The following is a 14292-nucleotide window of genomic DNA, read 5'->3' on the forward strand; positions in this document are numbered from 1 at the left end:
CTATCAGTGGTATTGACGATATTACATCTATCTATCAGTGGTATTGATGAGATTACATTGTCTATCAGTGGTATTGATGAGATTACATCTATCTATCAGTGGTATTGATGAGATTACATCCATCTATCAGTGGTATTGATGAGATTACATCCATCTATCAGTGGTATTGATGAGATTACATTGTCTATCAGTGGTATTGATGAGATTACATCCATCTATCAGTGGTATTGATGAGATTACATTGTCTATCAGTGGTATTGATGAGATTACATCCATCTATCAGTGGTATTGATGAGATTACATTGTCTATCAGTGGTATTGATGAGATTACATTGTCTATCAGTGGTATTGATGAGATTACATCCATCTATCAGTGGTATTGATGAGATTACATCTATCTATCAGTGGTATTGATGAGATTACATCTATCTACCAGTGATATTGATGAGATTACATCTATCTATCAGTGGTATTGATGAGATTACATCTATCTACCAGTGATATTGATGAGATTACATCTATCTATCAGTGGTATTGATGAGATTACATTGTCTATCAGTGGTATTGATGAGATTACATCTATCTATCAGTGGTATTGATGAGATTACATCTGTCTATCAGTGGTATTGATGAGATTACATCTATCTATCAGTGGTATTGACGACATACAGTGTGGTCACAGTTTATTGATAAAGTAGACTAGGTTTATTTTTCAATATTGATCTCCTGTACAACATGTGGCTATCTGTGGTGATTGACAGGTTATTCATAACATACTGTAGCTACATGATGCAGTAAACAACAACAACATACAACTGGGTAAACAGATCATATGTATCAAGCTTCTCAGATTAGCTGAACTAGGATCAGCCCCCCCCTCCATGTATGTGATCCTATTAATTGTGTTCTGTAAGCAAAAACGATCCTGAATCAGATGCTTGATGCTTTAGTTTCTTATCTTGGCATTACCAATAAAAAAAAAATTGAACTTACCGGTGTTCTCAGTTTGTGTTCCTCTGACGAAGGTTCTTGTCTTTGTGATTGTTGGTGGAGTTAGTTTTCCTTCAATAGGATGAACACACGTTAGACTGGGATACCATCAAAATAATTATACTGTAATGCACCTTATTGCTGATCAGAAACATTACATCTTCTGATCATTCAAAGGGGTTAGAACCCTATACCTACTGATCATTCAAAAGGGTTAGAACCCTACAACTACTGATTGATCATTCAAAAGGGTTAGAACCCTATATCTACTGATCATTCAAAAGGGTTAGAACCCTACAACTACTGATCATTCAAAAGGGTTAGAACCCTACAACTACTGATCATTCAAAAGGGTTAGAACCCTACAACTACTGATCATTCAAAGAGGTTAGAACCCTACAACTACTGATCATTCAAAAGGGTTAGAACCCTACAACTACTGATCATTCAAAAGGGTTAGAACCCTACAACTACTGATCATTAAAAGGGTTAGAACCCTACATCTACTGATCATTCAAAAGGGTTAGAACCCTATATCTACTGATCATTAAAAAGGGTTAGAACCCTATATCTACTGATCATTCAAAAGGGGTAGAACCCTACAACTACTGATCATTCAAAGGGGTAGAACCCTACAACTACTGATCATTCAAAATGGTTAGAACCCTACATCTACTAATCATTAAAAAGGGTTAGAACCCTACAACTACTGATCAGTCAAAAGGGTTGGAACATTACATCTACTGATCATTAAAAAGGGTTAGAACCCTACATCTACTGATCATTAAAAGGGTTAGAACCCTACATCTACTGATCATTCAAAAGGGTTAGAACATTACATCTACTGATCATTCAAAAGGGTTAGAAAATTACATCTACTGATCATTACAAAGGGTTAGAACCCTACATCTACTGATCATTCAAAAGGGTTGGAACATTACATCTATTGATCATTAAAAAAAGGGTTAGGACCCTACATCTACTGATCATTAAAAAGCATTAGAACCCTACATCTACTGATCATTCAAAAGGATTAGATCCCTACATCTACTGATCCTTCAAAATGGTTAGAACCCTACATCCCTGACCATTCAAAAGGGTTAGAACCCTACATCTACTGATCATTCAAAAGGGTTGGAACATTACATCTACTGATCATTAAAAAGGGCTAGAACCCTACATCTACTGATCCTTCAAAAGGGTTAGAACCCTACATCCCTGACCATTCAAAAGGGTTAGAACCCTACATCTATTGATCATTAAAAATGGTTAGAACCCTACATCTACTGATCATTCAAAAGGGTTGGAACATTACATCTACTGATCATTAAAAAGGGTTAGAACCCTACATCTACTGATCATTAAAAGCATTAGAACCCTACATCTACTGACCATTAAAAAGGGTTAGAACCCTACATCTACTGATCCTTCAAAAGGGTTGGAACATTACATCTACTGATCATTAAAAAGGGTGAGAACCCTACATCTACTGATCATTCAAAAGGGTTAGAACCCTACATCTATTGATCATTAAAAGGGTTAGAACCCTACATCTACTGATCATTCAAAAGGGTTAGAACCCTACATCTACTGATCATTAAAAAGGGTTAGAACCCTACATCTACTGACCATTAAAAAGGGTGAGAACCCTACATCTACTGATCATTAAAACGTTTTTTTTCCCAAGCATGCCGTATGGATGACTCAGAGGCATTGTTGCTGTCAATTAGGAACATTGGAATTTGAAGATCAATTTCAGTTTACTTTCTGAATTCAAATAGAATTGAGCCCTGATTTACAGTAGTTTACAGAAACAGGTACAGCACGGAAATACTCGAGTAAAACACCACACATAGACTTCTAACTAAATAAATGATTGTAGCATAGATGTACTTACATTGGTCCAGCTGGTTCGTCATCTGATGCACGGAGGGAAAACATAGAGAAATGAAGACAAACGAAGAAACGGTGAACGCTGATGGTGAAATGGCAATTTGTTATGGTAGAAAGTATGTCTAAAAATAAGCAATGTGTTACGGTGGTAATATGACTAACATCTTGCCTGGTTGGAGGCTTGGTTGAACGATGTTCAAAGACAGTTCTGCGTGTTCCCATAGTTCCATCATTTTGGAATTGAACTTAGTTCCATAAATGGAATTAAAAGGGCAATTTCACATATTCATAATCTCCAGCACAACTCCAACTCCAACATTAACATACAGCGTGTGAAGATGGAGCGTTTTTATGTTTTTTAGTAGTAAAAAAGAAAAAAAGAAAGGAAGATTAGTTGTTTCCAATGACATCGGTGCGCATCTTTTGATTTTAAACAATTATGAGTATGCATCGACTACTAATTAAAAAATACTAATTGTCTACTAATTGTCCACTAAACGTCTACATATTGGTTAATGATGTCATTCAAAACACTTATCTTGATTATGGCAGCCCCCCCCGCACCTCTCTGACTCAGAGGGGTTGGGTTAAATGCGGAAGACACATTTCAGTTGAAGGCCTTCAGTTGTACAGCTGACTAGGTATCCCCCTCTCCCTTTCCCTCTCTCTTTTTAACTACAAAACATAGAAACACGCCATTTTCACATATGTTGATGTTGGGGTGGTGCTGGAGATGATGAATATGAAGTTTAAACATTTTCTATATGTCCCTTTAAACTCTATATGTAGAATTCAGTTAAATTCCATATGTAGAATTCAGTTAAATTCCATATGTGGAATTCAGTTAAATTCCATATGTGGAATTCAGTTAAATTCCATATGTGGAATTCAGTTAAATTCCATATGTGGAATTCAGTTAAATTCCATATGTAGAATTCAGTTAAATTCCATAAGTGAATGAACTAAACTTAACCTCATAACCATGCTGATGGAATGGAAGCTCAGATGAAGAAGTTAAATAGAGAATAGAACCTATGCTGAATGGAAGCCATCTTAAAACGTAGCGTGAGACGGACAAATCACACTAACAATTAACACCAAATGCAGTCGAAAAGAGCAATAAAACCAACAAGAACCACGGGATGACAAAGTGATGATGAAATTCAAGCAGAGCAGATGCAAGTTTAAAATTCACTTTTGTTACAAACATACGGTATCATGCATTGGCAGACAGACTGCGCACAAAAGTCTATTCACGAACTACCATTGAAATTGACCAGCACAGAGAAAACAATTGTTGTCCTGTGAGGCTAAATCGGTAGTGCATGGTGCTTGCAAAGCCAAGGAGTGTGGGTTCGATTCCTGCTAGGGCTACCAATACGAAAACATGTACGTACACATGACTGTAAGTCACTTTTTATTAAACCGTCTGCTACATGGCATGTATTATATTATATTCATTGACTCTTTACAAAAGGTATATATGCTCCTAGCATAAACTAGAGAATTCAAAACATTCAAAACTGAAGATACCCTTGAAGGTGACCTTGAAGATACCCTTGAAGGTGACCTTGAAAGTGACCTTGAAGATACCCTTGACGATACCCTTGAAGGTGACCTTGAAGATACCCTTGAAGATACCCTTGAAGGTGACCTAGAAAGTGACCTTGAAGATACCCTTGAAGATACCCTTGAAGGTGACCTTGAAGATACCCTTGAAGATACCCTTGAAGGTGACCTTGAAGGTACCCTTGAAGATACCCTTGAAGATACCCTTGAAGATACCCTTGAAGATACCCTTGAAGGTGACCTTGAAGGTGACCTTGAAGATACCCTTGAAGATACCCTTGAAGATACCCTTGAAGGTGACCTTGAAGGTACCCTTGAAGATACCCTTGAAGATACCCTTGAAGATACCCTTGAAGGTGACCTTGAAGGTGACCTTGGCACAATATACCATTTGTTTTGTTTATGTAAGCTCAGAGTCTTTGACTGAGAAACGCCATAGAGAAGTAGCCTAAGCAGCAAGTTAAGATGCATTACACTTTTAAGGTTCCTTAAGAAAACCCAGTGAGAAAAACGAGCGATATGACCAGATGACAACCAAAATATGACGTCTTGATGACATCTCGATGCCGTCAGTAAAAAAAAAAAAACGTCTTTACAGAGACCGTTTAGTTGTAAACTGGTAATATGACCAGATGACAACCAAAATATGACGTCTTGATGACATCTCGATGCCGTCAGTAAAAAAATAACATCTTTACAGAGACCATTTAGTTGTAAACCAGTAACATGACAATCTTTCCAACAACAAAATTCAGTTTAAAACCAGAGAATTACGTCTGTTTGACGTCTTGTGCCAAATTTTGCCCACTGTGGACAGATGCATGTAGATAATGTTGTGTGAATATGTCCTGGGGTCAGATTTGCTGTCTTGGCCAATATCCTATGATACAACAACCATAGGAGTTAGCTGAACAACACAAACAGCTCTTGGGCCAGGCATAGTATGTTATAGATGCTGATTGAAACTCAAGAGGCATGCAGGAGTCTCTCACTTACCAAACATAGGTTGGGTTATGCAATTTGGGAAAGAGGCGGGGAAAATATTACACAGTAATACCCTACTTGTATACTCTAAACTTGTCTTAGCACTGCTAATATATATTAACTAAGGGTGTGTGTGTGTGTGTGTGTGTGTGTGCGTGTGCACGCGCGTCACACCTTTGCAGTAGACATCTGCTCTGTCATTACCTGACACTATACTGGCTACGCCTGCACTCAATAAAAGTCTGAGTAGCTTCACCCAACAGGCGGACACACACACACACGACACACAACTCAGTTGTTGTAGGACACACCTTGTCAGGACAATCTCAGGGATAGAATATTCTTGGGTAGTATGACACTGTAGCCAACAGGGAAGTGTCTATTATTAACGACTGTTGAAGTGCCTTGGCTTGCTCCCCAAATGGCACCCTGTTCTCTATACAGAGTCCTATATGCCCACTGTCCAAAGTAGTGCACTATAAAGGGAATAAGGTACCATTTGAAACGCATGTCATTCTCTTGTTTTCAGTTAGGCCAGCTGGGACGATGGTAGACTAGCTGGGACGATGTTAGGCCAGCTGGGACGATGTTAGGCCAGCTGGGACGATGTTAGGCCAGGTGGGACGATGTTAGGCCAGGTGGGACGATGTTAGGCCAGGTGGGACGATGTTAGACCAGTAAACCCTGGAGGGTAAACCCTGAACACTGTGGGTTAATAGGAGAGTAAACCCTGGACACTGTGGGTTAATAGGAGGGTAAACCCGGGACACTGTGGGTTAATAGGAGAGTAAACCCTGGACACTGTGGGTTAATAGGTGGGTAAACCCTGAACCCTGAACACCGTGGGTTAATAGGAGGGTAAACCCTGAACACTGTGGGTTAATAGGAGAGTAAACCCTGGACACTGTGGGTTAATAGGTGGGTAAACCCGGGACACTGTGGGTTAATAGGTGGGTAAACCCGGGACACTGTGGGTTAATAGGTGGGTAAACCCTGGACACTGTGGGTTAATAGTAGGGTAAACCCTGGACACTGTGGGTTAATAGTAGGGTAAACCCTGAACCCTGAACACTGTGGGTTAATAGGAGGGTAAACCCTGGACACTGTGGGTTAATAGGTGGGTAAACCCGGGACACTGGGTTAATAGGAGGGTAAACCCTGGACACTGTGGGTTAATAGGAGGGTAAACCCTGGACACCGTGGGTTAATAGGAGGGTAAACCCTGAACCCTGAACACCGTGGGTTAATAGGAGGGTAAACCCTGAACCCTGAACACCGTGGGTTAATAGGAGAGTAAACCCTGAACACTGTGGGTTAATAGGAGAGTAAACCCTGAACACTGTGGGTTAATAGGAGGGTAAACCCTGAACCCTGAACACCGTGGGTTAACAGGAGGGTAAACCCTGAACACCGTGAGTTAATAGGAGAGTAAACCCTGAACCCTGAACACCGTGGGTTAATAGGAGGGTAAACCCTGGACACTGTGAGTTAATAGGAGGGTAAACCCTGGACACTGTGGGTTAATAGGAGGGTAAACCCTGGACACTGTGGGTTAATAGGAGGGTAAACCCTGGACACTGTGGGTTAATAGGAGGGTAAACCCTGGACACTGTGGGTTAATAGGAGGGTAAACCCTGGACACTGTGGGTTAATAGGAGAGTAAACCCTGGACACTGTGGGTTAATAGGTGGGTAAACCCTGAACCCTGAACACCGTGGGTTAATAGGAGGGTAAACCCTGAACACTGTGGGTTAATAGGAGAGTAAACCCTGGACACTGTGGGTTAATAGGTGGGTAAACCCGGGACACTGTGGGTTAATAGGTGGGTAAACCCGGGACACTGTGGGTTAATAGGTGGGTAAACCCTGGACACTGTGGGTTAATAGTAGGGTAAACCCTGGACACTGTGGGTTAATAGTAGGGTAAACCCTGAACCCTGAACACTGTGGGTTAATAGGAGGGTAAACCCTGGACACTGTGGGTTAATAGGTGGGTAAACCCGGGACACTGGGTTAATAGGAGGGTAAACCCTGGACACTGTGGGTTAATAGGAGGGTAAACCCTGGACACCGTGGGTTAATAGGAGGGTAAACCCTGAACCCTGAACACCGTGGGTTAATAGGAGGGTAAACCCTGAACCCTGAACACCGTGGGTTAATAGGAGAGTAAACCCTGAACACTGTGGGTTAATAGGAGAGTAAACCCTGAACACTGTGGGTTAATAGGAGGGTAAACCCTGAACCCTGAACACCGTGGGTTAACAGGAGGGTAAACCCTGAACACCGTGGGTTAACAGGAGGGTAAACCCTGAACACCGTGAGTTAATAGGAGAGTAAACCCTGAACCCTGAACACCGTGGGTTAATAGGAGGGTAAACCCTGGACACTGTGGGTTAATAGGAGGGTAAACCCTGGACACTGTGGGTTAATAGGAGGGTAAACCCTGGACACTGTGGGTTAATAGGAGGGTAAACCCTGGACACTGTGGGTTAATAGGAGGGTAAACCCTGGACACCGTGGGTTAACAGGAGGGTAAACCCTGAACACCGTGGGTTAATAGGAGGGTAAACCCTGGACACCGTGGGTTAATAGGAGGGTAAACCCTGGACACCGTGGGTTAATAGGAGGGTAAACCCTGGACACCGTGGGTTAATAGGAGGGTAAACCCTGGACACTGTGGGTTAATAGGAGGGTAAACCCTGGACACCGTGGGTTAATAGGAGGGTAAACCCTGGACACTGTGGGTTAATAGGAGGGTAAACCCTGACACCGTGGGTTAATAGGAGGGTAAACCCTGGACACCGTGGGTTAATAGGAGGGTAAACCCTGGACACTGTGGGTTAATAGGAGGGTAAACCCTGGACACCGTGGGTTAATAGGAGGGTAAACCCTGGACACTGTGGGTTAATAGGAGGGTAAACCCTGGACACCGTGGGTTAATAGGAGGGTAAACCCTGGACACTGTGGGTTAATAGGAGGGTAAACCCTGGACACCGTGGGTTAATAGGAGGGTAAACCCTGGACACCGTGGGTTAATAGGAGGGTAAACCCTGGACACCGTGGGTTAATAGGAGGGTAAACCCTGGACACCGTGGGTTAATAGGAGGGTAAACCCTGAACCCTGAACACTGTGGGTTAACAGGAGGGTAAACCCTGAACACCGTGGGTTAACAGGAGGGTAAACCCTGAACACCGTGGGTTAACAGGAGGGTAAACCCTGAACCCTGTGGGTAAACTAAAATTACTTGGGTTAGCCCTCCACTACATCACTGGTTGTTAGGTCAACAGCTGGTTGGAAGGATTCACATATACAGAGAGAACTACAGTATGTTTTTAAAATGTAGCATTGAAGAACGTTGACTATTGTTTTCCTCCACTTTGAAAACAAGGAACTACTTGAAATGGCTATCTGCAAACTATACTTGACCACAAAAACAATAAAAACATCAAAATGAGAACAAACCACAAATCAAAATGGCCGCCATGACTGATATGGTCTCAGACTCCTCACTCACCGTCTTGTATGTCGTCTGGCTTCTTGCGTTTTTCATAGACCACGATGATGATGACCAGGATAATGACCTCGGCCAGGACGCCCAGCAGAGGCCAAAGCCAGGCCAGGTAGCTCCGGACCCGCAGCACAGACACCACGGACGAGGTGCCGATCATGTTGGTGGCGTTACACTGATACTCCCCCGGGTCGGAGCCGATGTCCAGGTTGATGATGCTCAGCTCAGTGTAGTTGTCTTTGTTGTTAATGAAGAAACGGCCGGAGGAGTTTTCAATGTCCTGGGGGGAGGGGGAGAAGAGAAAGACAAGGGTGGGAGAGCAGAGAGAAAAAGAGAGAAGTGATTATGGTATGTGTGTGTGTGTGCGCAAGTGTGCCAATGTCCTGGGGGAAGAAAAACCACAACCACAACCACCGCAACAACCACCACCACAACAACAACCACTAAAACAACCACAACCGCCACCACCACCACCACCACCACCACCACCACAACCACTAAAACAACCACCACCACCACAACCGCCACCACCACAACAACCACCACTAAAACAACCACCACAACTGCCACCACCACAACCGCCACCACCACAACAACCACCACCACAACACCCACCACCACAACCACAACCACCGCAACAACCACCACCACAACCACCACCACCACAACAACCACCACAACAACCACCACCACCACCGCAACAACCACCACCACAACAACAACCACTAAAACAACCACAACCACCACCACCACAAACACAACAACCACCACAACAACCACAAACACAACAATAACCACAAACACAACAATAACCACAACCACAACAACCACCACCACAACCACAAACATAACAATAACCACAACCACCACAACAACCACAACCACAACAACCACCACCACAACCACAAACATAACAATAACCACAACCACCACAACAACCACAACAACCACCACCACAACCACAAACATAACAATAACCACACCCACAACCACCACAACCACCATAACAACCACAACCACCATAACAACCACAACAATTACCACAACAACCACCACAACCACAACCACCATAACAACCACCACCACAACCACAACCACCACCACAACAACTACAACCACAACAATTACCACAACAACCACCACAACCACCATAACAACCACAACCACAACAATTACCACAACAACCACCACAACCACCATAACAACCACCACCACAACAACCACCTCCACAACAACAACCACCCCCACAACAACCACAACAACAACCACCACAACAACAACCACCATAACAACCACCACCACAACCACCCCCACCACAACCACCACAACAACAACCACCACCACAACCACAACAACAATCACCATAACAAACACAAGTACAACCACCACAAGTACAACCACAACAACCTCAACAACAACTACCACAATTACCACCACAACAACAACCACCACAACAAAAACTACAACAAACATCACCACAACAGACTCAAAAACCACCACAACAAAAACCACAACAACAACCACCACAACAACAACCACCACCACAACAAGACGTACCGCGTAGAACCCATTGTCCAGTTTGTGCCAGGTCCAGATAGGGTAGGGGTAGCCAGTGGCCTTACAGTAGAGGAGGGCCTTCTGGCCCTCGTTCTTATTGTCACTACGCTTGTGGCCTGTGATGTCAGGACCAGCTGGAATGAGGGCACAACCAAAATCAGAACAAAGTAAATCAAAAACAAGGAATTCAATGATAACTTTGACTAATAATACAATGTTATCACATAAAAAAGTCTCAGGGCTAGTGTTCCAAATGGTGTATTTATTTTGAAAAGGGCCCACATGGCTCTCTGGTCAAAAGTAGTGCAATATGTAGGGAATCGGGTACCATTTGGAATGCACAGAATGAAGGCAATACCAGTTTTACTATTAATACAATGTTATCACATAATTAAGCAATAAAGGCCCGAGGGGCTGTGGTATATTGGTCATATATCACAAACCCCTGAGGTGCCTTATTGCTTTTATAAACTGGTTACCAATGTAATTAGAGCAGCAAAAATACATGTTTTGTCATACCCATGGTATACAGTCTAATATACCACGGCTGTCAGCCAATCAGCATTCAGGGCTCAAATCACCCAGTTTATAATAATGCTTTAGTGCTTGTATTCCAAATAGTACCCCATTCCTTATACAGTGCACTACTTTATGGGCCCTGGTTAAAAGTAGTGTACTATATAGGGAATAGGGTGCTACTGGAGAGGCATAGTGCACTATATATGGAATAGGGTGCCACATGGGAGGCATAGTGCACTATATAGGGAATAGGGAGCCACATGGGAGGCATAGTGCACTATATATGGAATAGGGTGCCACATGGGAGGCATAGTGCACTATATAGGGAATATGGTGCCACTGTGGAGGAAGAATGCACTATATAGGGAATAGGGTGCTACTGGAGAGGCATAGTGCACTATATATGGAATAGGGTGCCACATGGGAGGCATAGTGCACTATATAGGGACTAGGGAGCCACATGGGAGGCATAGTGCACTATATAGGGAATATGGTGCCACTGTGGAGGCAGAATGCACTATATAGGGAATATGGTGTCACTGGGGAGGCATAGTGCACTATATAGGGAATAGGGTGCTACTTGAGAGGCATAGTGCACTATATAGGGAATAGGGTGCTACTGGGGAGGCATAGTGCACTATATAGGGAATAGGGTGCTACTGGAGAGGTATAGTGCACTATATAGGGAATAGGGTGCCACTGGGGAGGCAGCCAATAAAGGCAACGACAGTTTAACTAATAATACAACGTTATCTCATAATAAAGTCTCATGGTTTGTCAACATCCGGGTTTGGGTCAATTCCATTTTGAATTCTGTCAATACAGGAAGTAAACTGAAACTATGGAGTGCCCTATTAGATATATACATCCACAGGACAGATTATTCGGTACACCACCCTGTTCACGAAAATCGATTCGCTCCTACAGACAGTGAGTGAGTCGCGTGGCCGTTGCTTGCTATATAAAGCAGGCAGACAGGCATCCAGGCATTCAGTTACTGTTTGATTGAACGTCAGAATGGACAAAACGAGTGACCTTCCAGACGCACCGGTTCAAGTATCTCAGAAACGGACGAGCCCTCCTGGGCTTTTCACACACGACGGTGTCTAACGGTTTACTGAGAACGGTGAGACAAACAACAAACGTCCAGTCGGCGGCTGTCCCGTAGGTGAAAACAGCTTGTTGATGAGAAGTCGAAGGAGAACGGCAAGAATGGCGCACGCTAACAGGCCCCGCCTACAAACAGACCAATAACAGTGCAGTACAACAGTGGCGTGAAGAACGGCATCTCGTGAACGCTCAACACGTTGGGTTATTGCAGCAGACGCCCACACCGGGTTCCACTCCTATCAGCTAAAAACAACAGGCGGCTCCAGTGGGCAACGACATCACCAACACAGGGCAACTGAGGAGTGGAAAAACATTGTCTGGTCTGACGAATCACGGTTCATGTTGCATCATGCTGATGGCAGAGTCAGGATTTGGCGTAAGCAGCAAGAATCCATGGACCCATCCTGCCTGGTGTTTACGACACCATGTAGAATCAATGCCCCGAATAAGTCAGGTTGTTCTGGAGGATTCCATTACTACGCCTACATTATTTCCTGGGTTAGTTGCCCAGATCTGATAACCCAACCTTAAAATTGGTACATTCCGATTTTTACATCAACAAATAAAAATTAAGAGAAACAATGAAACTCATTAAAATAATCTTTCACAAAAATGTTGGTATAATTGTCCCATACAATAATCTGTAAACTTACATTTCTGTTGCCAAATGTTTTTTGCTCTGTTATATACAATGTGATTTTCTGGATTTTTTTTCTCATTTTGTCTCTCATAGTTGAAGTGTACCTATGATGAAAATTGCAGGCCTCTCTCATCTTTTTAAGTGGGAGAACTTGCACAATTGGTGGCTGACTAAATACTTTTTTGCCCCACTGTATATATATAATTTGCTGACCCCACTAGGGGTTCCCCCGTGACCCCACTCGGGGTTCCCCCGTGACCCCACTAGGGGTTCCCCCGTGACCCCACTAGGGGTTGCAACCCGACTGTGAATACCACTTAGTGTAATGATCAGCCGTTGCTCGAACGTGCAGACGTACACTCTCTGCTATCACTTTGTGTTGTATACAGACTACAGTTAATGTATACAGACTACAGTTAATGTATACAGACTACAGTTATTGTATACAGACTACAGTTATTGATTACAGACTACAGTTAATGTATACAGACTACAGTTAATGTATACAGACTACAGTTATTATATAAAGAATACAGTTATTGATTACAGAATACAGCTATTGTATACGACAACAGTTATTATATACAGACTATAGTTATTATATACAGACTATAGTTATTGATTACAGAATACAGTTATTGATTACAGAATACAGCTATTATATACAGACTACAGTTATTGATTACAGAATACAGCTATTGTCAACAGACAACAGTTATTGTATACGACAACAGTTATTGTATACAGACTACAGTTATTGATTACAGAATACAGTTATTGTATACGACAACAGTTATTGTATACGACAACAGTTATTGATTACAGAATACAGTTATTGTATACAGACTACAGTTATTGATTACAGAATACAGTTATTGTATACGACAACAGTTATTGTATACGACAACTGTTATTGTATACGACAACTGTTATTGTATACGACAACTGTTATTGTATACAGGCCACAGTTATTGTATGCGGTCTACAGTTCAGTTTCAGTGAGAGTTAACCACCTTGATACGAGTAACATTTGTAAAGGAATTACATCTCTGCTCTGAAATCTCTGTGTGAATAAATACATACAGTGGGGAGAACAAGTATTTGATAACCTGCAAACCGGCAGTGTTTCCTACTTACAAATCATGTAGAGGTCTGTAATTTTTTTATCATAGAAGCATCTCAAGGTCCTGGAGTGGCCCAGCCAGTCTCCAGACCTGAACCCAATAGAAAATCTTTGGAGGGAGCTGAAAGTCCGTATTGCCCAGCGACAGCCCCGAAACCTGAAGGATCTGGAGAAGGTCTGTATGGAGGAGTGGGCCAAAATCCCTGCTGCAGTGTGTGCAAACCTGGTCAAGAACTACAGGAAATGTATGATCTCTGTAATTGCAAACAAAGGTTTCTGTACCAAATAATAAGTTCTGCTTTTCTGATGTATCAAATACTTATGTCATGCAATAAAATGCAAATTTTTTTTTTTTTTTAAATCATACAATGTGATTTTCTGGATTTTTGTTTTAGATTC

General features: G+C 42.5%; 1 protein-coding gene across 2 annotated transcripts in view; it reads right to left on the reverse strand.

The window, feature by feature from the left end:
• Positions 1 to 14292, reverse strand: part of nptna (neuroplastin a) — an 86841-nt gene that overhangs the window by 2079 nt on the left and 70470 nt on the right. For both annotated transcript variants that reach the window (XM_065022287.1, XM_065022288.1), the window contains 4 exons: positions 10502 to 10635; positions 8951 to 9224; positions 2888 to 2909; positions 994 to 1062 (listed from right to left, as the gene is read on the reverse strand). In XM_065022287.1, the coding sequence (XP_064878359.1) occupies positions 1002 to 1062; positions 2888 to 2909; positions 8951 to 9224; positions 10502 to 10635 (491 nt within the window). In that variant the 3' untranslated portion in view covers positions 994 to 1001. The remainder of the gene's footprint in view (positions 1 to 993; positions 1063 to 2887; positions 2910 to 8950; positions 9225 to 10501; positions 10636 to 14292) is intronic.

Source organism: Oncorhynchus nerka, linkage group LG9a (assembly GCF_034236695.1).
Source record: "Oncorhynchus nerka isolate Pitt River linkage group LG9a, Oner_Uvic_2.0, whole genome shotgun sequence".
Lineage (NCBI taxonomy): Eukaryota > Metazoa > Chordata > Actinopteri > Salmoniformes > Salmonidae > Oncorhynchus > Oncorhynchus nerka.